This window comes from Crocodylus siamensis, chromosome 10 (assembly GCF_052110815.1).
Source record: "Crocodylus siamensis isolate JL-2025a chromosome 10, ASM5211081v1, whole genome shotgun sequence".
NCBI lineage: Eukaryota > Metazoa > Chordata > Crocodylia > Crocodylidae > Crocodylus > Crocodylus siamensis.
In genome coordinates, this window is record NC_143404.1 from 19,169,158 (window position 1) to 19,193,793 (window position 24,636).

General features: G+C 50.2%; 2 protein-coding genes across 7 annotated transcripts in view; both read left to right on the forward strand.

The window, feature by feature from the left end:
- Positions 1–9,546, forward strand: part of ABLIM3 (actin binding LIM protein family member 3) — a 103,345-nt gene extending 93,799 nt beyond the window's left edge. For 3 of the 4 annotated variants that reach the window (XM_090064867.1, XM_090064868.1, XM_090064870.1), the window contains 4 exons: positions 853–882; positions 2,862–2,920; positions 3,674–3,734; positions 5,102–5,826. In XM_090064867.1, coding sequence (XP_089920993.1) covers positions 853–882; positions 2,862–2,920; positions 3,674–3,734; positions 5,102–5,286 — 335 coding nt within the window. In that variant the 3' untranslated portion in view covers positions 5,287–5,826. Of the gene's footprint in view, positions 1–852; positions 883–2,861; positions 2,921–3,673; positions 3,735–5,101; positions 5,827–5,936; positions 6,018–6,787 lie in introns of those variants that run through there. The other variant, XM_090064871.1, reaches the window with a different exon arrangement.
- Positions 9,547–11,815: 2,269 nt separating this feature from the next.
- Positions 11,816–24,636, forward strand: part of AFAP1L1 (actin filament associated protein 1 like 1) — a 50,985-nt gene continuing 38,164 nt past the window's right edge. For 2 of the 3 annotated variants that reach the window (XM_090020807.1, XM_090020806.1), the window contains exon 1: positions 11,816–12,044. In XM_090020807.1, the coding sequence (XP_089876933.1) occupies positions 12,029–12,044 (16 nt within the window). In that variant the 5' untranslated portion in view covers positions 11,816–12,028. The remainder of the gene's footprint in view (positions 12,045–24,636) is intronic. The other variant, XM_090020808.1, reaches the window with a different exon arrangement.

A 24,636-nucleotide genomic window follows, 5' to 3' on the forward strand; every position in this document is an offset into this window, starting at 1 on the left:
GATGATGCCACCTTCATTTTTCCATTTTCTTCGGGTGGAGGGATTCAGGCCTGCTGAGTACATGCCTGCAATCGCACATGCTGGCCACCAGATGGCACCGCTAGTGGCTTTCCAAGCCAGTGGTCTAATTGGATTAGGCCAGGCTGAGTGAGTGGGTGATGGGGTATGGAGGTGACCCCAGGCTGCTGTGGTGCCCGCCCATGCAGGTGCCGTGCCACTGCTGTGAGCTCCGTGAATAGTAACCAGGAGGTTGCAGGGGCTGCTGCTATTCACAGTGGGTTCGGTGACCCCTCTGTGGCCAGAGGAGCTGTGGGCCAAAGGGGCAGCTGGGCAGTGCCCCAGACTGCTCCATCCTCCACGCCTCTCCCTGCACTCTCCTTCCACCCTCTGGGCCCCGGCTGCCTCACCTCAGAGGCAGTCTTGCTCCTGCATGACAGGCCTGCATAGGGCAGAGCCTGGTCCAATGGTCAGAGCAGGGACACTGTCACTGACTGCCTGAGCAGCCTGGTCAAGTCCTTGCTCCATAATGAGACCCGCAGCAATGGCTGTGCAAGGCTGGGGGCTGGGAGGCTTAATTCACCAGGCTTTAGGAGTTGCTCTTTTTGACCCTAGCAGAAGATGCCATAAAGGGTACAGGATCCATGCAGTGGGAACAGAAGCCCTGGGGTGGGGTGGGGTGGAGTGGGGTGTGAGCTTGCACAGGGGTGAGTGGTGGATCCTACACACAGCCTCAGGGGCCAGGCTACCTCAAGGAAGGCAGGGACATGGTGGATGTGTGGTGGACAAACCTGGCTCTCAGGTTTGGCGGTGCTTTCAAGCTGTGCTAACCATTAGTTTTCCCTCTGCTTGCAGCTCCCCGTGCACATTATCTGGCAGACAGCGGTAAGTGCATCTCCCCTCTCTCCTGCATTCAGTGCTTCTCCATGTTTCAAAACCATCAAGGGAGTGGTCTGGGAGTGAGAGCAGGAATGGAAGTTGGACTAGGAGCCTTGCTAGAGAACTGAGTCCACAGGCTCCAGAAAGCATCTAGTCCCCCCCACCTTGGGGAGGGAAATTCCCTGGGCCTTGCAGGAGCAGATTGGGTGATACAGAGGGCTGAGGGCATGTTGGCTACAGTCTAACAAGGAAAGGGTCCATGAGACTCTTGCACGGATCCTGTTTGTCCAAGACAGACCCTTACAGAGCTGTGACTCTCTGTTTTCTAACATGCCTGTGGATTCTCAGAAAAACTGCCCGCCACAGACCAGAACCTGTATATCCCCTTCCTGTTTGCATTGTCATGCATGTATCTGCATTACTGAAGTGTCAAGGAGCCCTGTATGTGGGTCAAGAGCCCTTGTGTACAAACACAGAACAGAAAGATGGTCTCACCCAAAACAGCTCACAATCAGAGTAGAAGACAAGAGAGGATAAATGAAGCCAGACAAATTGTGGAGTGCAAGTTGACCGTGAGACAGCAATGTCCAGAATGATCTGCAGTGCTCCAGCATCCCAGCTACTGCCAGGTTTTCTGTAGGCAACAGGGGAAAGACTTCAGCAGACTTGGAGGAAGCTCATCAGCTGGTTTGGCTGAGTGGAGCTCATCTTATATATGTAGGATGGAGAGAAAGCAGGGGAGAAAGTTCTGAGCTAGTTTGACAATTACATAAGCAGAGGTAGAGACCAGCTTCATAGCCCTTTCAGAGCCTCTTGGTTACAGATGAGACACACAGATGGGGTAGGAAAGGCCATGAAAAGCCTGGAAGATCAAGATAAGCCAGGGGTTTCATTCAGCAAGAAAGGGAGAGCTAGTGGAGGGATGCAAAGATCCAGTACTGTGGTCAAAGTGCTGGGTGAGAATGGCCCCAGCATCAGCATCCTGCATGTTGGACCTGAGCAGGCCAAGGCTGCGTTTGTCAAAGCCAGAGAAGAGGGTGGCAGTGATCAAGGTTGGAGATGAGGGAATGGATGGACCAGAAAAGACATTTCTTAGCAATGTTAATGCAGAAAGATTCAGCAAGACTTGGACAATCTGGATGCTACCACCCGGGATGAGGCTTGAGTAGAAGATAAGCTATGGGTCTGAGGAACAGGCCACAAGATGCTATAGACAGTAATGATTCAGAAAGAAGGTAGGAGACTAGAAAAGATTAAGCCATTCTTTAGCCCTGTTGAATTTGAGCTGAATGCTAGACAACCTTGAAGAGAAGTTTAAGAGACAAACCAAGATTTTAGTACAGATGGAAAGCAGGTCTGGAGCAGAGATGGAGGTGTGTGAGTCTTCTTCATGGATATGGCAATTAAATGCATGTTTGCAGATGGGATAACTCTGAGAAGGTGACAGAGCCCTTGGGAATACCCACAGAAAGATACAAGGAGACAAGAAGGATGGAGGGGGGTAGTGAGGGTAGAGACACCAAAGCCAAGGAAGGACTGAAACCAGGAGGAAGGGCAGGATGAAGGGTGTCAAAGGCAGTGGACAGGATAAGGAGCATGATAATGGAGTGTTGCTCCTGAGCAGAGAAGAGGGTCACTGGAGACATCAGCAGTCATCGTTTCAGTGGCACACAAGAGTGGTAGCTGGGCCAGAGGGTGGAATCAGAGGAGGGGAACTCCAGACAGCCATTGTCACTTGGGGTGCACCGAACTGAGCAGGGTGACACGGTGGTAGGGGGGTGGAGCAAAGGAGATGGGGGGTTGAAATGTGAGGAAAAAGCATGTTTCTCTCATGGGGGGAGACTGAGAGGGTATGGAGGGAAGGAGAGAGGATAGGGTAGGATCCCTGGGGCACGTGAAGCAGGGAGCAGTTTGTGGTTCAGCCTGTGCTCTGTCTGGGGCAGGCCCTGCTTGTTGGGGTGTGCAGCTTGTTTTCTTCTTTCCAGATCCCCTCATTTCTAAATCTGCGTCTCTTCCTGCCTACAGACGGAACGGGCTGCATCGGGTAAGTGTGCCCACCTGGCAAGGGCCAGTGCTCTAGCATATTACTGCAGGGGGAGTATCTGGGACATGAATTCCTTTGGCATGGGGCCCGGAGCAGTTCTCAGGAGGCCAGTGGCCTCATGGGGATGACCTCCCGTTTGTGCCTGGCTTCCAAACCCTCCTGCTGAAGTTGAGGATCCTCAGGACTGGAGGGAAAGGGAGTGGTTCTCTACAGGTACCTTCATTCCCTTGTCCTTGCCCTGCTGCCAGGCCCTGCATCCTCCACTGAGACACAGGGAGAGATCCCCGGGAGTATTTCTGTGTGGATTCCAACTGGGGGATTGAGGCCAAAAAAGTGCCATCCAATCCACGGGATTTAGCTGTGGCAAAAATCCCTTGGTAATCGTGGAGTTCAGATCTTGGAGGATCTGGTCTCCGCTTGGGGTGTGGGGAATGTGTGCACTTTCCAGTATGGCATTTTAGCACATAGCAAAGGCTGAAGAAATAGCCTGTGATCACTGCAGGGGGCTGGGAGGAAGGAGACCTGGGTTCTGGTCCTGCCATTGACTCACACTGTGACTTTGGAAAGTCACATCACCACCCTGTGCTTCAGCTTCCCCATATTCCATACCACTGTGGAGGGTACTAGGTCGATTGGTTAACTAAGATTTTTAAAGCACCTGAGATCCCCAGATAGAAAGACCCCTACAGGGGCTAAGCCTCTGTATCAAATCCCCTTCTGCTGACTCCCTGTACGTTCCCATTTCTCTTGCAGCCTCCCAGTGCTGAACTTTTCCACTATGACAGCACAAATGCCGTCAACTGGGGGATGAGAGGTAAGCGGGGCAGTGGGAAGCCTTAGCAAGTCCTGCTATAAATGCTGCTGTGCCCAGACCCCAGGGCTGGGCCCTCTGGCAGGCCCAATACTCTCCTCCTGATCCAGAATATCAAAGGCAGCTTCCTTGCAGTGAATACAATGGCCGTTATTTGTGTGGCACCTACACAAGAGACAATGTGTTGTGCTGCTGTGTACCACCCGGGGCTGGCCCTGCAGCAGCAGATAAAAAGGGCACTGTCACATGATGGGTTGTAGAAGGGTTAAAAGCCTGAGATTGAAGGACTGCAGATAAAGCCTCTAATATAACAGTCCCCACAATCCTCCCTCTGCTTTGACATTTCTACCTGACTGGGGAATGAAGAAGGGCTGGTCCTCATCACTCTGGCTTTTAAGGCGTCTGAAGTGAGCTCTAGCCCATGAAAGCGTGTGCTATATAAATATATACTTTAGTTAATCTAGAAGGTGCAAATCTACCCTGCCTTTTAAGGCTCTGGCCAGTTAGGTCCACATTCCCATGTGCAGTTTTCTGTAGCAATAAGCTTGCAGACCCAGCAAGGAAAGGGCTAAACCCAGCCTCCTGCACTGTTCCCCTTGCAATTTAAATGCTGTGTAATACAACTCTCTCTGTTACTATCAGGCCACTTCATCTCCCAAAGAGAGACTGCAGGGCTGAGGGATTCATCCCTACCCTCCTCTTAGCCTGGAGCCAGTCTAGCCCCTTCACCCAGCTGGACCCTTAATTTTGGAAACCCCTCTAGGACATTTCACCAATCCTTCCATCACCACCATTGTGCCCTAGCAATTCCTGCCTTCCACAGTGGCCCTCAGCGGCCAGGAGTAGAGCCCCCTCTGCCCCCTTTTACCCAGGCCCTGGGCCAAGCTTAGGACCAGCACAGGAGAGAGTCTGGCCCACTGTGCTTTGAAAAAAACTTTCAAAAGATATTAAAGCAGCAAGAATCTTTCAGGGCTGAAGAACTCTGATAGGTGCCATACCCCATGCAGCTGGTCCATTGAAACTAGTGTTAGTGATAGCTTCAGAGTGCCCCATGGGCTCAGGCCTTGGCACATCCTCAAGGTTGCTGCTGCATCATCCAGGCTGTGGACCATCAGAGGCAAGGGTATTTTAGGCTGCATTAAGAGCAGTGGGTGAGATTCCAGACATTGCTGGGGCACCAGGAGCTTTGTAAGTGAGAGGAAGGGGGCTGGGCATTGCAGCCCATGGGCCCAGGACAGACAGCAGGGAGGAGTGAAGCAGTGTGTCTAGTGCCTCTTAGGGAAGATGAGGCTCTTGCCTGGTGCCCAAGGGCTGGAGGCTTCTGGATGACTCAGTTCTCTGACTCTACCCTTTTCTTTCTCTCCCTACAGAATATAAGGTAAGACTATCCCCAAGAGGCTATGTTCCTTTTCATCAGAGCTCCCATCTCCAGCAATGCCATCTTATCCCTGAATTCCATCTGGGCAGCATCCCAAAGGCATTGTCCCATGGGCAATATCCCATTCTTCCATCTCCTGTGCCCCTGTGGTGGTCTCCAAAGCCCATGGCTGGATAGAGGCCTCTTCAGAGGTTTTACATTCCCACAGAAACCCCTTGCATTTACTTTTATTTTATCCCTTTGGCTCTGTACTGCATGACCCCATTCCCTGTGTATGGCCACCTCAGACAAAACTGGAGTGGCTTTTGTCTCAAAATGCTCTGCCCAGCAAACAAGCACACTAGCTGGTGGGGGTAGTGATAGGATGGGTCACCACAGACACAAGCTCTGGGCACTTCAACCTATTCTGTGCAGAGAGGGGATGTGGGGCACAATGATAGCTCCTTTCCTGCTCTGTGAGAAGAGCCAGGAGATCATCAGCTTCAGCCTGAAGAGCTACTAGAGTGCAAAAGGCCTGCTAGCTTAGTGTCACCTCTGGAAGTCAGCCTCCTACCTGCACAGCATGCCTGCCTAGAAGCTCAGCCTGAGGTTAAAGTTATGCTATGGAAGATGGATCTGTATTCTCCCCACCGAGAGAACAGCACCAATGAGCAACACTGGATTTGATCATGGACTAGCCACTATGCTGTGAGCCCTTGTAGACCCATAGCTTTATGAATCCACTAACTGATATAGATAACTCAGCTCTTGACCCCACTTCCCCTCTCCCCAGCCTGTTTCCCTGTCTCTCAGGTCCAAGAACCTATTCATCCCATCTCTCTCTGCAGATATATCCCTATGAGCTGCTTCTGGTAACCACCAGGGGAAGGAATCGGCTGCCCAAAGATGTGGACAGGACTCGGTTAGAGGTTAGTGAAGCCTTCTGCACAATGTCCTTGGGAGAGGGCTTGTGCCTGGTCCTTTCTTCCCCCACAGAGACTTGCTTTCAGACTGACTTAAGTCCTTCCTCAAAGCAGCCTCACAATAGTGGCTGGGTTGGGCTGGGCTGGGTGGGGCCAGTGAGCTGCCCTCGTGCCTGTGAGACATTGTCTCCCAACATAGAGTCCTGATGTGTTTCAGCACGAGGTCCCTGCAGATGGAGCAGGGGTTGTTGCTGTTACCCCAGCCATCACCCTGCAGATGCCAGCCAGCATCATGCTCCTTTTCTCATGGGAAGTTTCCTTTGAAAATCATGGCGGGGCCTGGCTGCATGAAACCAGCAGAAAGAGCCAAATCTAAGGAAGGTGCGGGGTCACTAGTGCAGTGTTCCAGGGTCAGTACTGGCAGGCAAGATCTGTGCCCAGCCCCAGGCTCAGAGAGAGGGTCATTTATGCCTACAGTGATACACATGCACACAGCCTCAGTCACAAATGGACAGCTACATCCCACACTAGCCACAATCATGTGTGCAGGCAGTCACAGTCGCACACGTTCCTGAAGAGTCACAGTTGTGTGCAGTCAGTTACAACCACATGTGCACAAACAGCAACACTCAGTGACACTTGCACATGACCACAGTCATACCTTACCCTCTTACACAGGCTGAGCCTGTGAACAGCCACTTGGGCCCATCCCTTCCTGCCTTGGTCCCCACCGTCATGCACACAGACCACCAAGCACCTCTCTGCTCTCTCCCCAGCGCCACCTGTCGCAAGAAGAGTTCTACCAGATCTTCGGCATGACCATTGCGGAGTTTGACCGCCTGGCCCTGTGGAAGAGGAATGAGCTGAAGAAGCAAGCGCGGCTGTTTTAAATGCACTGCACTATAAATATATACATACCTATAAATATATATATAGAAAGATCTCTATATTGAAGCTCTGTATAACTCTCTCTATATTGTACCATAGGAGGCGGCGGCCCCTCTCCTTGGAACCCTGTAGAGTGAATTGAAGCCTCACAGATATTTTTATGCTCTTGGTTTCCTTTATTTTCTTTTTTATTCTGAATACAGTTTGGGGGCCTCAGAGGCCACATTTTGGGGGTGGAAGCCTGGTTTGTAGTAAACTCTCTGGCCTTTCTGAGTGCCTGGCCTCCCTCAGAGCCTCACTTTCTCAGAAGCACTCATGTCTATATACCAGCTCTACCTTTGTGGTGGCAGGGAGAACGGGTATCTGCTACACATGCAGTGACAGGTTTTAGGTACTCTCCTTCCTCTTGCCTCCCCAGCCCTTTCACCCCAGGCTTGGCTGCTGCTTCGTGGCAGGCTCCTAGGGAAGGGGTGGAACCCTCCCCTTGCCACCTGTGGTTCTCCCAACTCCCTTGAGGCAGGCCCTCAGCACCTGTTTCAATTCCTGTTAGCAGCAGGATTCTTGGTATTCTCCAACCACCTACTGGTGTGGGAGGGGCTGTCGTCTTCCTCTTTCAGCAGCCCCAGGAGCTGAGGTTACACTGCAGAGGAAGGTGAATAGAGCAGGCCTAAACTACCTCTTCCCCTGTGACATGGGCCGCCCATGCCCTCCCTACAGCCCTTATTGGTATCTGCTGGAAATGGCACGGCGCATGACAGCCATTTAGCAGTGATAGTTTTGTTCTGCTTTCCTTTCCCCAGCTGCCAGCAATGAATATACTTGTGTGCAGCTCAGGGACTGCAAAGCCGAAGAGGGCATTGTGTTTGAAGGCTATGAAGGTTGTTACAGGATGCTCCACTCAGAGTCTGGGATAGGTGTACCTCTTCCACCTGGCTCTCAGCCTCATACATTCCCCAGGGTTGGGAGCATGGAACATGCTCCGGTTCTGACTGTAGAGATCCTGGTGATGAAAGTGCTCACCCCCTGCAATGCAAATGCTGCAGTTGTGCCTGGTAATGTAACGAACAAATGGGTGAAAGATAAAGGACAGACTGGGTCTCTCCATTTCCTGCAGTAGGAAAACAACCTCCAGACACTAAAACATGGGGGAAAGACAGTCCAAGAGCTAGCAGTAGAGCTCTCTCTGGGCTGAGTTTTGTTCTGCACTTTCCCAGGAAGCACTCTGGCAGGTCTTTAACAACAGGTGGACACAGAGAGATTAGACTCATGATCCAAGGCCACGCTCTTTCTAGTTGTGCCACATGCTTCCCTAACTCTGATGTTTCCACACCACAGGGCTCCACCAGCATGGCTCCACCTTGCTCCCCTTATCCATACTAATGCCAGCTTCACCTCCCATAGTGCCAGAACAGTAGCTTGTCACCTTCAGTCCCCAGCCTTCCCAGGCCTTTTACACAGGCCTTGGACTTGGGTTGGCTCTTTCCCAACCATCAGGTGTGCAGAGGGCTGTTGCTGCTGTAAGGGTTATAAGTGGCCTTGAACCCAAACTCCATAACTATCTAGGCCTGAGCCTTGGAGAAGTCAGAAGGGTGCTTTAATGTTGTGGGCCGCACTTTAGATTCTCCATTTAGACATTGTCTTGAACGGCAACAGTCTGTACAACATCCTTTTTATTTGGAACCTAATAGCAGTTGTCCAAATAGCTGGTTATGGAAGTTGTAAGGCAATTCAGTACAAAGGGATTGGAGACATATTACATTTGGTTATTAGAAGCTGAATCTCAGCAGCGTCTCCCTTTTTTATGTCTTTTGCTAGATTTTTCCAGGGTTGCTTAGTGACCAGAGGTATCCTGTTCCAGATCAAATCAGTATTGCAGTCTTCTGCAGGGGCTAATAAAGGATTTTATAAGGACTCTCATCTAACTCTGGGGGAAACTGTGGGTTTTTTGTTGTTTGTTTGGTTTTTTTACTAATATGCTATGTCAACACAAATGCATTTGCCTGCTGCCTTGTATGTTTCTCTGATTTCCTGTGTGCTTTCTTTGGCATGATTTTTTTTGGAAGGTCTCAGAACTGGGCACTCCAGTCTGTGGCTAGCAAAGCAGGGTCAGTACCCAGTACTGAATCAGTCAGTATGTTCTCTTTTATGGGAGTGGAGTAATGCTCTACTTTCACAAAGGGTATGGAATTAATGAGCTAATGGATCTTTTCAATTTTTGTCTACACTGGTCAGCTTAAAAATCTGCAAGGGATATTTTCTACTTTGGTTTTTTTCATCAGCTGGGTTCTGTCCCTTTCATCAAGTTAGCACCACCACAGAGGCCAGCTTCAGGTGTATGGCAAAGGGTCCCCAGGAAGAGGCTGCAGGATGTGCCTTTTGGGATGTTCTAAGGTGAAGATGCCAAACTCACTGCACAAAGAACTGCAGTCAGGAGCTATGGAATCACCCTAGTCCATAGCCTTGCTTTGCTGGCAGAGGGCACCATTGCAGATCCACCCAGTTGGCACCATGATGATGGAACAGCGGGAAGAAAATCACTCTTCAGCAAGCAGCAGTGGCTCTTTAAGCTTTTATGCCAGTGTGGAATCAGCTGTGGGATGAAGTGAAGATTGTAATATTGTGCTGGTAATTGCTTCTGTCTACTTTAGTGCAGCAGTAAATGCGGCCAATTGTATTTATAATGATTTCACCTCATAATATAAAACTGCAACTCCCTAAATCAAACTCAGCTGTTTGGAGCTATAAGGAACCTCAGTCCTAAACAGCAGTGTCGACGATAACCCCCAGGGGATTCAGGACTCCCAATATGTTAATAATAATAACACTAACAATAACAGCAGCACTTAGCACTTAGAGAGCTTTTAATTTCCAAAGCACTATGCAAATATTATCTAAATATCCTTCATAAATAGAAGAGGTATTTTTATTTGCATTGTAAAGATGGGGAAACTGAGGCACAGAGCTGCTAAGTAACATTACATGAGATCATTGCAGTAGTCTGACCTGTCAGAATATAACATAGTTGCCAATCCTCATCCCTAGCAGGCCTTTTCCTATTTTGGGGCGGGGATACAGTAATGTATATGTCCTTCCAGAGAGATCCTGGCAGGATCCAGCCTCACTAGGAATATTTTTAACTGGGAGAGGCAGCTATGATTTTTCATTTTCTTTTTTGGATGAATTTGAAGAGCAGGGTGGAGGGGGCTTGTAGGGAAGAAGAGGGGAAGCTTTTGGGCTACCACCTGTGAAGGTTCTGACTGAGGAAGATGTGCTCGAGGTGCTTTATTTGTTCATGTTGTGCCCTGGTGTTTTATCCTGGGGCATCTAGAGTCTCCCGGATGATCTTCCAGAAGGATGGGTAAAGCAGATGCTCTGAGGTCCTGGGGCCCAAAATCTTGCCACCTTACCCTTCAAGCTTAAAGTCCTAATGCACTTTCATAGCAGTAAGTATGATGCATGCATGTGCCGCTGGGATTTCTACTCCATAGCTCACAGTAAGGGAGACAAAGGGCTCTCTTCTCAGGTCAAAACATCCAGCTTAAGTGTGAGTTGGGAAGGGAGGTGTCGGGGGGGGGGTTGATGTGAGACAGGATGCCCTGATCCTAAAGAAGAAAAAAGTGAATTTCCTTCACTTTTCTAACCCCATCTACCCATATGCACCCCACAGCAAGAGGTGTGTCAACCAGCTCCTGTTAAAATCAACAATAAAACTCCTACTGAGCAGGCTTGGGGGAGGTTGGCAGGAAAAGAGATTCAGCAGCTAACTACGAAGCAAAGGGTACTTGGAGGAGGCTGCTCTCTCGGTATGCCTGCTGGTGCTTTCAGAAGCAAACGATCCTAAAGGAACCAAGTGATTTACCCAAAACACAAAAGGGGTTTTTTTTTTCTTCGACTGGAGAAAATGGGGAGAGGACTATGGTATATGCTAGTACATGCTAGAATATTTTAAGGGGACAGTAGACATCATATAGGCTGTCTGTGTCTCTCTAACATCCATATCTGTGTGCTCCCAGGTCTATAGCACCTGAAGGTACATTCACACCAGTCCTTCCTTTCCCTAGGCAAGTCCACTGAGGTCTTAGGAAAGCCGGTCCCTGCAGGCAAGTAGTGTCTCTCCCATCCTTCTCTCCCCCAGGATCAAGCAGGGGTGGGGCCTGGGGCACTAAAACCTTCGGCTTGAAGACCATTGTTCTGGCCGATTCTAATCTGCTAATTTTAGTGCTTTGCAGGCACAACCACAAGCCAGATGGAGCCTAGTTAGTGATTCCTTTAGTTGCTTTGTAGGCTCCAGCCCGAGTCTGTCCCTCCGCCTTTAACCACAATTTGAGCTGGGAGGGGGAAGATGGGTTGGCCTTTGTTTCAAGGGAAGAAAAGACCTTGCTTCAGCCCAGAGACCTCACAGTTGTTCATTCCTAACCCTTAGGGCTGAGTCCTTCAAGCTTTCCCTCCGCTCTTCCTTGCAGAGACGAGCGAGTAGCGGGGCCGGAACGCTTCCCTGCCGCTCTGTCCCCATGCAGACAAACGAGTGCCGCGGACCCCCGGGGGGGTCGGCTGTGTGAGGTGCCGCATCCCCACAAGGCGCGGGGAGCCGCGGGCCCCCGGCGGGGGTGACGGCTCCAAGTCATGCACACAGGCGGCACCTTTGCATGGGCCCGGGCGCAGCAGCAGGGAGGAAGGACGCTGAACCGGGTTGCCCTGGCCGTACTGTGGGGTGCGGTCACTTAGGAGAGCCCCTTTCTCAGCGCCCCTCGCACAGGCCTGTCTCCCTCAGAGGCCGGGCCGCAGGTGCTGTTCGCAGCCCGGGGCCTGGCAGCGGGGAGCCGGGGGAAAAGTCATTTTGTTCCTCAACCCACCGGTCCTTCGCGGCCCCTCCTTTCTGCCTCCGAGGGAGGCCTGGGGGCGGAGGGTCCGTCGGATTCCGAGTCGGCCGCCGAGCAGCCGGGCTGGAGGCGCCCGCAGGCCCCCCGCGCGGGGCGGGGCGGGGCGGGGCGCACCTGGCCGGGAGCGGCCCTCCCTATCGCGGCGAGGGGCGGGAGCGGGGCACTAAGACCCCGCGTCCCGGCGGCACGGGCGGCGCTGCACGGGCCCGGCGGCGCGGGCATCCCCAGGGCGGCGGCGGCGGCGGCGGCATGGAGCGGCTGAGCGGTGAGCGCGGGCGCGGCAGGTGCCGCGGGGGGACCCGGCTGCGGGGTGCGCCCCGCGCCGGGCTGCGGGGGTCCGCGGGCGCCCCTGGCCGCACAGCAGCGCTTCCAAGCCCGGGCTCCCGCCTGGCTTATCCGCTGCAGTCCGCCCGGCTCGTCCCCGAGGGGCCCGATCCCGAGCAGCCTGCTGTCACCTGAACGCTTGTCCCTTTGTGGGGCGGGCGGGAGCAGCCCTGTTGGTCCAAGGACCGAGGCAGGCAGGGCTCGCGGAGCAGATGTGATATCGGGTGTTGCGCGGCTGGTCCAATAAAAGAGATCACCTTGGCTCGGAGAACGTGGCCATCCCGTGAGGACCCTGGCTTCCGGCGCCCAACAGCCTCAGCCACGGGGACAGCCTTTGTGAAGGACAGCACGGCGGCGCTGACCAGGGGGTGCAGGCATCGCTCTCCCAGGGGAAGCCAACCCTGCTTCTTCCCCGGTTATTTCTCCCTGGAGCAGCCATTCTTACCCTGGGAGAAAAAGCCCGGCCATGAGGACGGTTGTGGTCTCTCCTGGGAGAGCCTCCTTCTGCTGGGAGGAACCGAACGCCTGTTACAAGGTCTGTTACTAGGCCCGTCTGTAGGAGGTGAGGGACAGCAACATAGGTGACTGGTGTCTCCTGAGTCCGGGGGGGCACTTGCCCCCCCAGCAGCCAGTCAGCAGCTGAGGGGAGTCCCCCTGCAACCAATCCCACCGACCGCGACCGATCCCACCGACCTGGAAGGGGCAGCAGTGTGCCACTGACACTTCCAGATCAGCGTGATCAGCTGCGGGGGGGCCATGGAGATTGCTTCTCCTGGCACCCCCACTCCCCAGCCGGCACTGTCATGGAGAGAACCAGCACTCTCACCTGTCCCCCCCCCGGACACCTGTGTGCATGTTCACCCCTGTGCACCCCTTATGCATTGCCACTGGGCAGCAGGGCACTGTCTGAGCCGCAGAGGAGGTGAAAGCAACCTGGACTGGAAGCAGAAGTGGGTGACTTGGGACTTTCCTTTGCTGCCCAAGTTCAGAGATTCAAGATTCGTTTTCTACAACTCCCATGCATTTTAAGGATCTGAGAGAATAGGTGCAATAACGAAAGTACCAATTAAAAGAAGCGATCAACACCTCTCTCGCTGGGTTGATCCCCAGGAGAGCTGCTCTGCCAAAGGCATCTTACACACCACAGTCGAGCAGGGGCAGGCAGCAGAGCTGTACTGGGGGGTATGATCACCCTGTCTGGGACTGCCATGGACACGCATTCCAGGAACACGGCTGTAGTTTGTGGAGCCCATCTGCAGAGTGGCTGGGCTTTGATTTGTAGTTATAAATAAACCTGCTGTACACTTGATCCCACTACTGAAGTTGATCGCTTCTTTCTGATCTGGGAGGAGCATCTCTGGACTGGAAGGGAGGGATGATTTTGATGTAAATGAAGTTGATGTAGCCAGGGCTGGTGGGTGCAACAGTGTCTAGCACAGTGGGGTCTTAGCCCAGGGCTGCAGGTCCTAAGGACAATGGTAACAGTAATAAATAGGAGGAAGAGCTGCCCAAAGGGTCACTTCTGTTTGGTAAGGTGAGAATGCTCTGAAGTCCAGGAGTTTAGTCAAACAATGCCGGAGTCTCAGCCCTGCGTTAGCACTAGGCAGACTCTGAAGGGCGAAGAGTTCCTCTTCCCCTATGTGAAAGGATGGGTGGTGTTTCCTCAGTGGAAATGTGTATGGGATATTTTCTCATCAGGAGCTGCTCAGCGTTTAGAGATGAGTGCCCACTTCCAGTGGGGGGTGGTGTTTGAGAGAGGAAGGCAGCAGCTCTTTGCCGCACTAACTGACCCAGTCATCTCTCTGCTGCCCAGCCCTCTGGTTTACAGGCCTGCCATGGCTGTTGAAGGGACTTGTAGGTGAGGTCTGCATGACGCTGAGCCTATTGCTAACTGTTCATCTTTTGGCTGGTCTGACTGCATGTCTACCTCAGCAGGGGACTAGAAGCCAAGACTTGGATACTTTCTTCCCAGCTCTGCCACTAATTTAGACTCCTTTGTCTGCCTCCGTTGTACCTGTAAGGTGAGGGTGATACCAGCCTAGCAGAGAAGAGGGGTTTTGAGGTACATGTAGTTAACAAATGGCTGTCCCTGTCGCCCTGTGCACGCAGTGCTTTGATGTGGTCTTGTGAAGCCAGGACCAGCACTTCACACAAGCAGTGTCAGAGTCCCGCTCCCCTGCTAAGCGAGTCCTATGCAATCCTGTTCCCCTGGCATGCTGCTGGGACCCTGGGACTCATCAACACTCACGTTCCTGGGACCAGCAGAGCATCAGACTAAAGGGCTGAAGTACAAAGCTGTCAACAGTGGCCCCTGCTCCTTGGTGTCCATTCAGAGATGCTTTCAGTCTGGTTTTTTTTTTCTTCATGCGTCTTAAGACTGGTGCTCAAGCTGCAATAGGCTGGCCTGGGCTAGCCCCTTGCCTGGTGCACCCCTGGAAATCCAGGACAGGCTCTCAACAGAGCAAAATGGGATATCCACGTGTAAAACAGCAGGCAAAAGACAACTTCTGGAGAGCAGGGCAGAGTGGGGATTGACACTTACTTTAGCAGTAGCTTGTGTAAGAATAGCAGGATCTGTTTACCTCCTGGCCTACCCATTCTGCATAGCCTCATTCTCCGAATAAGGGCTGGGGCTCGCCTGTGTTGAGAGCTGCTTTGCTGCCTCTTTCCTAGGTGCCTTCTATGGTAACTCGCACAACAGTCATGCTCACTGCTTGTAATGTTTATAATAAATCGCTGTTGGCACCCGGACTGCTCCATGCGAATGTAAACGTCCTGCTGTCCCTCTGTTTATCATGCAGAGGCTCTGGGAACCCTCTGTGTGTTCTCTGGTTTCTGGAATAAGCACCAACACTTAAAGGGAAACCTTAGGCATGTACTGGGGCCCCTCGCCTACCTGCAAGGTTTGGTAAAGGGAAGTCACATCCCACCTCCAATACTTCCTAGACCCTGGCCTTTATCTGCATCTGGTGTGGCTTTGATACTACATGTGACCAGGCCTTTATCTTTGCTTAATGCTTATCTGGTTCTTGGCCCCTGTTAGGCCTCTTTTCACTGCATTAAATGCTTCTGGTGATGCAAATGGCAGAGCATTTCTGTCCCCAGCAATGGTCCAGCCCTCTCATCTGCTCCTGTGATCTCTTGAGCAGTGGAACTTGAACTGTTGCACTGGCTTTCTGTGAGAGTTTATTTCCTGTGCATGCATGATGGCTTGTGAATGCCAAATCGTACATGAGTGATGTGAAGAGAGAGCCTTTTAGTTCAGTTGCTTGTGCTGGCCTGCCTCTCATTAATGTGGGCATTAGGTTAAACAACTAAGAATAAAGCCTTGATTGGACTCACTGTTCTTGCCATTGCTTGCTCTATGGTGACCTTTTGCTTCTCTTAAATATCAGTCTTCAGGCCAAATTCATCCATGGCTTAAATCTACTGAAGCTAGGGGAGATGCACAAGGGATAAATTTGGCTCCACTCACCACAGGAATGAGGAGATATTGGGGTGGGTGGGAGGGAGGGACCCTGAATCATTCTTGATCTGCTGCCTAAAACTCTGCTACAGGAATCCCAGCCTCTACTAGAATGCGCCCAGTGGAAGGGTGTGAGGAGAGGGCAAGGGTGGGGAGATACAGGATCATCCCAGCTGTTATTCTCCAAGGCAAGTGGAGAGCTCTCCCCCACATTGCAGCCATTCTTTCCCCTGGAAACTGAGCTGCTGCTGTTCTAACAGGAATATAAGGCAACACTTTTTTATAGCTCAGTATAAAATAGAGAACAAGTACTGAAGATCTTCCTTTAGGTGATCTTCCTTTATCCCAGATGGCTATCTCCGTTTTCAGTGTCATCCTGGGGAGCAAAAATTACAGGGTACTGTAACAGTAAAAAAGCAGAGGCAGTGAGTGGGGCCTAGGTACAAAACCCCAGAAGCTTTGTCCTCAGACAGATCCCTCCTGCTAGTTTTGAACATTTGTAGATGGGCTCTTTTTCCATCCCCATACAATATGGGTACTTGGTTTCTTCTCCTCCCATATGAGATGGTGCAGGTGAGCCATAGTAGTCAGACACACAACCCTGCTCAGCTACTCTCAGAAGCAGGAAGTTTAGGACTGTGCACATGGGGGTTTCCATTTCCAGCCCATTTCAGGTTAAAACAAACTCCTGTGATGTTAGTGATGGGGTGACTTCCCTGGCACCTCAGTCTGGATATTTGGTACCTGAACCATCTACACAGGGCAGTCATGTGGGAAGGAAATAACCAGGATGAGCAGACCTAGCAATTGATATCTTCCTCCTTTTCACCTTCACCAGGCCTCCTGTTGCTCTTGGGCTGTCCTGCATTGCATGTGGTGGGGAAAATGCACCTGTTTCCAGAGTTTGTTGTAACCTGGAAATGCCGCTTTCCAGAGCAAGTGCTCTGGTAGCTTTGAGGCCTCGAGCTCTCCATTGGTCAGCAGCAACAGGCAATGATGCAAACCCAGCTACTATCACCTGGAGCTAGATGGGAAACCGATTTTTCATCCTGTAGAAACTGTTGAGATTCATGGTCCCATAATTTTGTCTTGTTCCCCCTCAAATGTATAATTATTGTAAATGAAACATTTTGTATAGAAATAAATGGAAATTGAGGGTTGTTGGAATGAATCTTGAAATTAGAAATTTTTTGTAAAAAGCCAAGATTTTTGTCCTCCAGCAGGATTGTTTTCATGCAGAAATAATCCTGAAAGCAAAACTGCAATGGGCTAACCCATAGGAGCAGAGGGCCAAAATAACACTTCTTGTTCTATAGCAAGCCAGTGCCTCTGACCTGGCTGCTGCTGCAGCACATGTGAACTTCCTCTCTCCTCGCCCCCACCTACCTCACTCCTGAATCACTGCAGAAGCCCCCCTGCCACTGAATCGCTGCTGATATCCAGGCTTTGCAGGTTGAATATAATTTTTCCTTGGGCCAGTTTGGCTGGTATCTTCTAAAATGCTGATGTGTTCTGACGATCAGAATACAGCTAGCTACCTTTCTCTGACAATGAGGAACCAGTGGAGTCAGCTAGAAGCGTAGATGCATCCTGGAGTTTCATTAGAAAGGAAGGTTATGTTGGTATGTGGATTTTTTCCCTCAACTTTTTGAGTAATTAAAGTTTCATTAAAACTTAACCCACTGGCTGTAATAAGCCAAAACATGACAACCTCCTATTGCAAGGGGCTCAAATGCCACTGCTGGTGTTTTCCAAGTGTTGTGTAATGTATGGGTCATGGAGTGGGATGGAGATGTGTTTAGGTTAGAAAAGAGTCAGTAATAAAAGCTGCCCAAAGATCTATTTTAATTTCTGCTTTCCGAGCTGACTACTATATGCTAAAATTAAACGTGGAGATGACAAAAGGATCTGGGCTTTTACAGAATGTGTCTGATGTAGCTGATGACTAATCGGCCCCCTCCACACGTAGCTGAGGTTGTCAGGTTTTATCTTGGTTAATGTTTTAAGTGGGTTTTTCCTCTGGCCCCTCCAGAACAGGAAGGGTTAAACTGATAGGAAATGCTGTCACAACGGTGGCCTTGGTGCTGCACCTGATTCTCCCGATGGTGCTCAGCAATGGGCGGAAACGGGAAGGGCTGGTCTCAGCTGAGAAAATACCCTTATCCTGCTCTCAGCTGGGCTGGAAGGAGCCAGCTAGGAGCACACTTCACTACGCACAGCATCCCGTCCCTGCATGCAGGAGTCTGGACAGGAGTCTCTCCTTACTCCACAGCTGTCCCCGGCACGGGAGTCTGCTTTTTTTGTGCCCCTGATTGAAAGTCGGTGTTTATTACCACAACTGTGCGTTGCCAGGGGCTGAAGTGCAACCCCTGCACATTCCTCAAGGCAACCTGTCTGTACTCTGCTTCTCAAAGCACGTGGGGGGAACTCAGGGTGGCCCTTGGGCCCTACTGACTTGCTAATGAACCTGATGCTGGAAGCACATGCCTGCTGTATGTCACATGAACAGGGGCTGTTTGAGGGGGTTATTGCTTCCTACTCAGTTTAGAAAAGCAGATGCCAGTATGTGCCGGGGAGGGCGACTGAGCCACAGCCCCTCGTGCTGCTTAGCAGAGTCCTCGTCTCAGCACTTATTTCTTTATGCAGGCTGCTGCATGCAGAGCATAGCATGTACAGCCCCCCTTGCTCCCTCTGCTTTCTCAAGATCTAGTTTAAAACTGTCCTATGTAATTCTTGAAGCTTGTCATAGGCTTTCTGCCACTGACCTCAAGGACTAGATCTTGCTTTTGGCTTCTGATAACCCCCTTTCTGTCTATCAGCTCTGCAGCTCATAAAATATGGAAAAACCTCCCTTGTATTCCCTTTGTATCATGACACTACCTCACCTGAAACACTCTTGTCCCATGTGCCATTATTTTCCCTTTCCTCTGCTATTGCTCTGTGCATTTGGATTACAAATTCTTGGCATTCTGGGGATGCCCTCTGGGTAGGATGGCCACCAAGACAGTTGTTTGTGTTACATGCAAGAGAGATGGATATGGGCCATCGTGCATGGTTCTGAGTGGTTTTTGGCTGTTACTGACTCAGCGGGAGCTGAATCTCTAGCTCAGTGATTCTCAACCAAGGTGCCACAGCACCCTGGGATGCCTTGATCCTTTTAAGAGGTGCCACACAATGTTAGCAGTGTTGAGTTTAAAATGTCCTTCACAACATAAACTCAGAGATTTCAAGTAGAAATCCATAGCTGTGGACTATTTCTGAGTACTTCACAACAGAAAAAGTTCTCTATTATTTTTTGTAGGCAAAAAAGAGTGAAAGCTAAGAGCTGGCCTTTTCCAAGTAGTCTAAAAAGGAGCCTTGAGTCTAAAAAGGCTGAGAACCACTGCTCTAGCTCTTCACAGAGGATATTCAGGCCATATAGCAGGGGTAGGCAACTGTTGGTACAGGTGCCAGAGCATGGCATGCAAAGGCATTTTGTTTGGCACACGTGCCTCAGAGTGGATGGCAGGGACAGGCAGGGGCTGCGCTGCCACAATGGGGATTGGGCCCCTCACGGCTCCAGCACCATCGACCCCTGGCATGCCAACATCTTACAAATTGAGGTTGAGGGTGTTTTTGGCACTCTACCCAAAAATTTTGCCGACCCCTGCCCTATAGGATTTGTAGGGATGTACTGTCTAGAGACCCACCCACCTTTACAGCTTTCTAGCCACAGAGGCCATGTCCTTGTCTCTGCATAGGGCAGCAGTAGGCAATGCCACAGAGCCATCTGTAGTGCTTGCTGGAGTGCTGTGTGTGCAGATTTTCCACCACAGTGAATGCAATTGGCCATAATAATATTTGCCCTGGACCTTGGGTTTTGTGGGTAGGGAATAGTGGAGACAAAGGACTTCAGGAAGGTGACTTAGCAAAGACCCAGCAGTGTATTTTGGATGCTCTCCCAACACTGGGTTAATAGCTCTGGTTTGTCTCTGTGCATTAGGAAGTGTTGGCTGGGGGGAAAGCCTTCCTGCTTTTGCTTCCAGGTTCTCACAATGCCTATAGAGATGATTTGCTCATTTCTATGAGCAAATCACTGCCTTCCATGGCCCAGCTTGGGTCACAGATGTTGGTGCCAAAATGGATCTCTTAGCTCCAACTCTATAGCATGTTCTTCTGAAGAGCACACAGAGTGCTCCTTTTGGGGTAGGCATCCCCATATTCCTGCATGAGCACCAGTAATTAGGACACCTGTACTGTTCCCTAGCATAAATATTGTGCATACACATCCCTGCCTCAGTTTCTCCATCCTTAGCTTGAGGATAGTGATACTGAATGTGATAGCTCATTAGTTGGTGAATGTCCGGTGCTTTGAAAGGGGTGTGCTTGGTAGCCGTGTTGGTCTGAGCAAAAAGACATACAAAAAACCCCTAGAACTCTTGGTTCTAGAATGATACCTTTTATTAGATCAACTGGGAAATTGTAAGAAAATAGTCCTTTTCTGCAAGCTTTCAGGATCAAAGTCCCTCTGTCAGGCTCTGGGGAAAGTATAGATGGTACAAGATGCTAAAAAGTCCCCATAGGTAGGAAATAACATTCTCATGGATCCAGTGGGACAGCCTTCCATCTTTAGCTCCCTCTGTGCAAAAATGAAGTTTATTTTCGGCCTATGGGGACTTTTTACCATCTTGTACCATCTGTACTTTTCCCAGAGTCTGACGAAGGGACTTTGATCCTGAAAGCTTGCAGAAAAGGACAACTTCCTTGCAATTTCCCAGCTGGTTCCAAAATGATACCTTTTATTAAACCAAGAGTTATAGGCGGTGTTGGTTTTTCTGCAGTGCTTTGAAAGGTATAAATAGCCTATCCCTGCCCCATGATGCTGTTCCTGTTTGTGTTTGTCCTTTGCTTCCCTGAGGGGTGTTAGACCATCTCTCCTGTCTGTTTGGCTGCAGTTTCCCAAAGGAGACCTTTGAAGCCATATTGTCTGTGGGTTTTATTCATGAACTGTTCACATCACACTGTTACCCAAAATCAACACCAATCTGGTAAAGAGAATCCCAGCGCAGGAAATGCATTGCCTGTAGCAGGAGGGTAGCTTTAGCTGTGGGTTTGAAAAGTCCTCTAAAGAAAGGCAAGGGTGGGCAGGGGGGCTGGCTCTTGGCGTTGACTTTCCCTTCCAGATCTCTGCTGCTGGTCCTGGGGTCCCAGAAACCCTTATCTCCTTGTCTGTTATCTACTGGGATGGCCATGTGCTGAGGCCAGGCCAACTTGCTGCTTTCTACGCGCTGCTGAGTTTGTTTTGAAGAGACCGACACCAAATTTTTGCTGGGGGGGCATGGAGGTGAAGCTTCCTCTGGGTTCTGAGTAATCCAAACACTCTTTCCTTTGGTCTTAAAGTTTGTTTTTAGATGTTACTCAGCAGGGCTGGACCCTGCCTAGCTATTCCTTTAAAAGGGCATCTCAATCCTCTGTCTTCATACATTATTTAAAACTTCCTAGTCTGTTTGGAAGTGAGCGGCTGCTGCTACACACCCAGATCTCTGATCTCCATTGTACCAGGCTTGTGCTGGAGTGATGCTGCTGACTTCAAAAGGCCATGGTGATATAGATGAGACTGAAATTTGGCTTGTAATTAAATGAAGCAAAAAGACCTGGCCACATCTGTTTCTTCAGTAGCTGTAGAATGAAGGACCACGGTAAAAATCCATTGTGTGCTACAGACTCAGACCATGTTTGTAACTGGGTTAGGGAACAACCAGATTTGTTGCCTAGCTCTACCTATATCTGGAAGATTAGATGTGTTAAGAGGGACAAAGCAAAGGGTGTCATGGGAACTGATCAATATTGGACAATTCAGAGTTCCTGGAGCTACCTGCAGCACTGTGCCTCTGCCAGGGTCTTGCACAACTGGTGAGCTGGCCTGTTCTGCCTTGCACAGTGGGCCAGATGCTCCAGGGGCCAGGAATGCCAGTGCTGCTTGTGAATACAAGCCACAGTTGCAGTGTCTTTGTTTTGTTTTTGTTTTGCTCAGCCCCAAAAAAACCCAACCCAAACCAAACCTCCATCCTGGGCAGACCCCTGACAGCTGCAGCTTTTCAGTTTCAGGAGGTCCAAATTTGTTTTGGGTTAGTAGGAGCAAACCACAGAAGGCATTTTAGAAATGCTTTTCAGAAACTGTTATGACCAGTCTCTGGAGCTTTCTCATCCTCAGAGTTCAAGGGCCTTAACACAAAGCACAGCATTAAAAACCCCTCTACAGCAGCAGTAGCAGCAGCCTCCTTGTGTAACCAGCTGTGTGGCAGAGTGGTGGGAAGTTAATTTTTAAAATCCGGTTCAGTTACTGGCAGTGATGCTGTGGGTTTAAATGTCTTGTTAATCATCATGTGGACACGTCGTGCCTTGCACTGTGCAGCTCTTATACAGTGAGAATATACTGAAGGTGACAAGCCTCCAATGACTGGGGCGTGGACTAGATAACACTACAAGCTTTTGTGAGATCTGTATTTTTGCATGAGATTAACTGTAAATTGCAGAACAGCTACTATTAATTTTAACCTCTTTTTTTTTTTTTTTTAAGTGGTGTATGTGTGTTTGGATCCTGTCTGTCTGTTTGTGACACTCATGCCTAATGCTGAAAGCCCTGACAAGTACAACTAGACTTTCCCTAACACAGGGGTGTCAAACTCACTGGGTCCTGTGAGCTGGGTGAATGGCACAGAGCTGGTCCATGAGCCAGCTGGGTTCATAGATCAACCCCACAGCACGTAGATCAGAATCAGTGTGCCACATACTGTATGTGGGTCAACTCTGAGACCCATGGCCAGCACAGCAGGTTGGATGATAGTGCGCTGCAGGAGAGATGTGGCTTGTAGACCATACCTTTGACACCCCTCCACTAATATGTTGTGACATGGCTGTAAAGTGTACAGTACTGTGCTTTCTGAACAGACACTGAAGCACACAAAAGGAAGTGCAGCATCCGAGACCACAGACAGAGCCAAATGCAGAACTCGGCATGGAACCTAGTGATCCTAATTTAAGGCCCCTGCTGCAAGTGCTGGACTGAAATTATTTCATTTTGCTGAGTAGCCAGGATGTCTTGTACATTCCTTATAGGGTTCCCTTGGCTCACTGCCCTCCTGGCTTCTATGTCGATCTGAACCATTTCCCTAGGTGCTCTTAAACTTCCCTTGGTCTGAGTAGGTACCAGCCCTGGTCTCTTGACCATATTCATTAGCTCTTGGGACCAGTGCTGTCCTTCCAGGAGTTTCAGTTCTCCCTTTCCAGAGTTGCCATCTGGTTTACAGTTCACCTCTTCAGAGAGATGAGAGCAAAAGTGGAGAAGATGCACAGGTTTCTGTAAGGGTTTCAAAAAACTGTCATTTTTTTTTTTACTTTAGCTGGGCAAACAATGCACAGCTCTGAACAAAATAACACATGCCTACACACAGCTCTGTGCCTCAGGTCCCATGCCTCTCTCTTGAGTACCCTTTGGGCTTATGTCAGAGGTGGCAAGGATGCTGCGGTGTTCAGAAATCACTCAGAACCAAGGTGCCTGGCAGAGGTCCACTACATCCAGTGTTTAAAATCAAACAGAGCAGTATTGTGTAACACAAGCCTCCGCACAGCACAGCAGCCAGCTCCAACACTGTGCAACATTATACCAGCTCCAACCAGATAGTTTGCTGCATCTTCAGCCAAATATCCCAACTGCAAGATGAACATAACACAGAATTTCTAGTGCCTGTAACAGCTACCTACCTAACAATGCGCAGTTAGTCTTGGAGGTGCCCTGCATTGTTATTGTGTTCCAAATCACTCCCTTAAGAGCCTTTAATTATACAGTGCCCCACATTCTTCCCTTACCCATGTGCACATGGCTTCTCTAAAATGTAGAGTCTGTGTCTGTCTCCATAGTTTCCTTCTGTGCTGTAAAATGGCTGGTTAAAGATCCTTTTCCAGGTAACCCCTTCATCTATCTCTTTAGTTGACCTGCTGGTTAGTTAACACCCTCTGAACAGACACCCTAGGGGGTGGCTAGTTACCACCCTGCTAAGGTCCAGACTTGAAAAGCTGTTTTGCCCTACCTCAGGGGTTTTTAACCTGGGGTCCACAGACCCCCAAGGGGTCTGCGGATAGATTTCAGGGGGTCTGTGAACTTGGGTGGGAAAAAAATTACATCTTTATTTTCACTAACCTCTATGTATTTTATTTTATACATTTAAAAACATTATTCTGAGAAGGGGTCCATAGGCTTTACCAGACTGCCAAAGGGGTCCATGGCACAAAAAAGGTTAAGAACCCCTGCCCTAGCTGATACCCTTGCTCCATTTGAGGATCTTCTGTTACTAGCTCTATGCGTGGTGCAGTGGATTTCGTTGTCTCTTGGAAGCAAACCTTAGCATAGCAACCAGGCCTTGCATGCAAAATGGGATCTGCAGCCTGACCCGTGGTCTCAAACTCCAGCTGTCCACAGCCCCATTTGCAAACATGGATGGCCAGTACCGACCCAGTGTGCCACACACCCACCCCCTTTCCCACACACTCAGGACCCGGGGGCTGGGAGGGCAGTGGATCAGGAGTGAAGGACACTGGGTTGGGATTGGCCATCAATGATTGCAAATGGGTCTTGGTACAAAAAAGGTTGAGAACCACTGCACTAGATAACAACAGCCGGATAAATACAGGCAGAAATGGCAGCACCGTTTCCAAAGGGCTCTGTTTACATGAGGTGAGCCCAGACTCTATAAAAAGCGCAGTGCTGAGTGGAAGGAACCTGGTGAGAGACCTTCCCTCGGCAGCATCCTCATCCGCTCCAGAGGAAGATGCAAGAAATGTTGGGGTAGAGTTTGAATCTCTTTGGTTAGAGCCATTGTTTATTTACTCTGCTGCAAGGGTAGCAATCTTTGGGTAGCAATCTTCTCCTTCCGGGCTGCTTCGGGCCTGAAGCTTTTCGGCTTGTTTAAAATATAGCTGGAATATTTAAAGCTCCTTGACATGAGTCCTTGGACCAAATGCATGCCTGACATACCTCCATAGGCTCAATCAAAGCTCCAGCACTGCTTGTAGTCAAGCAAAGGTGGGA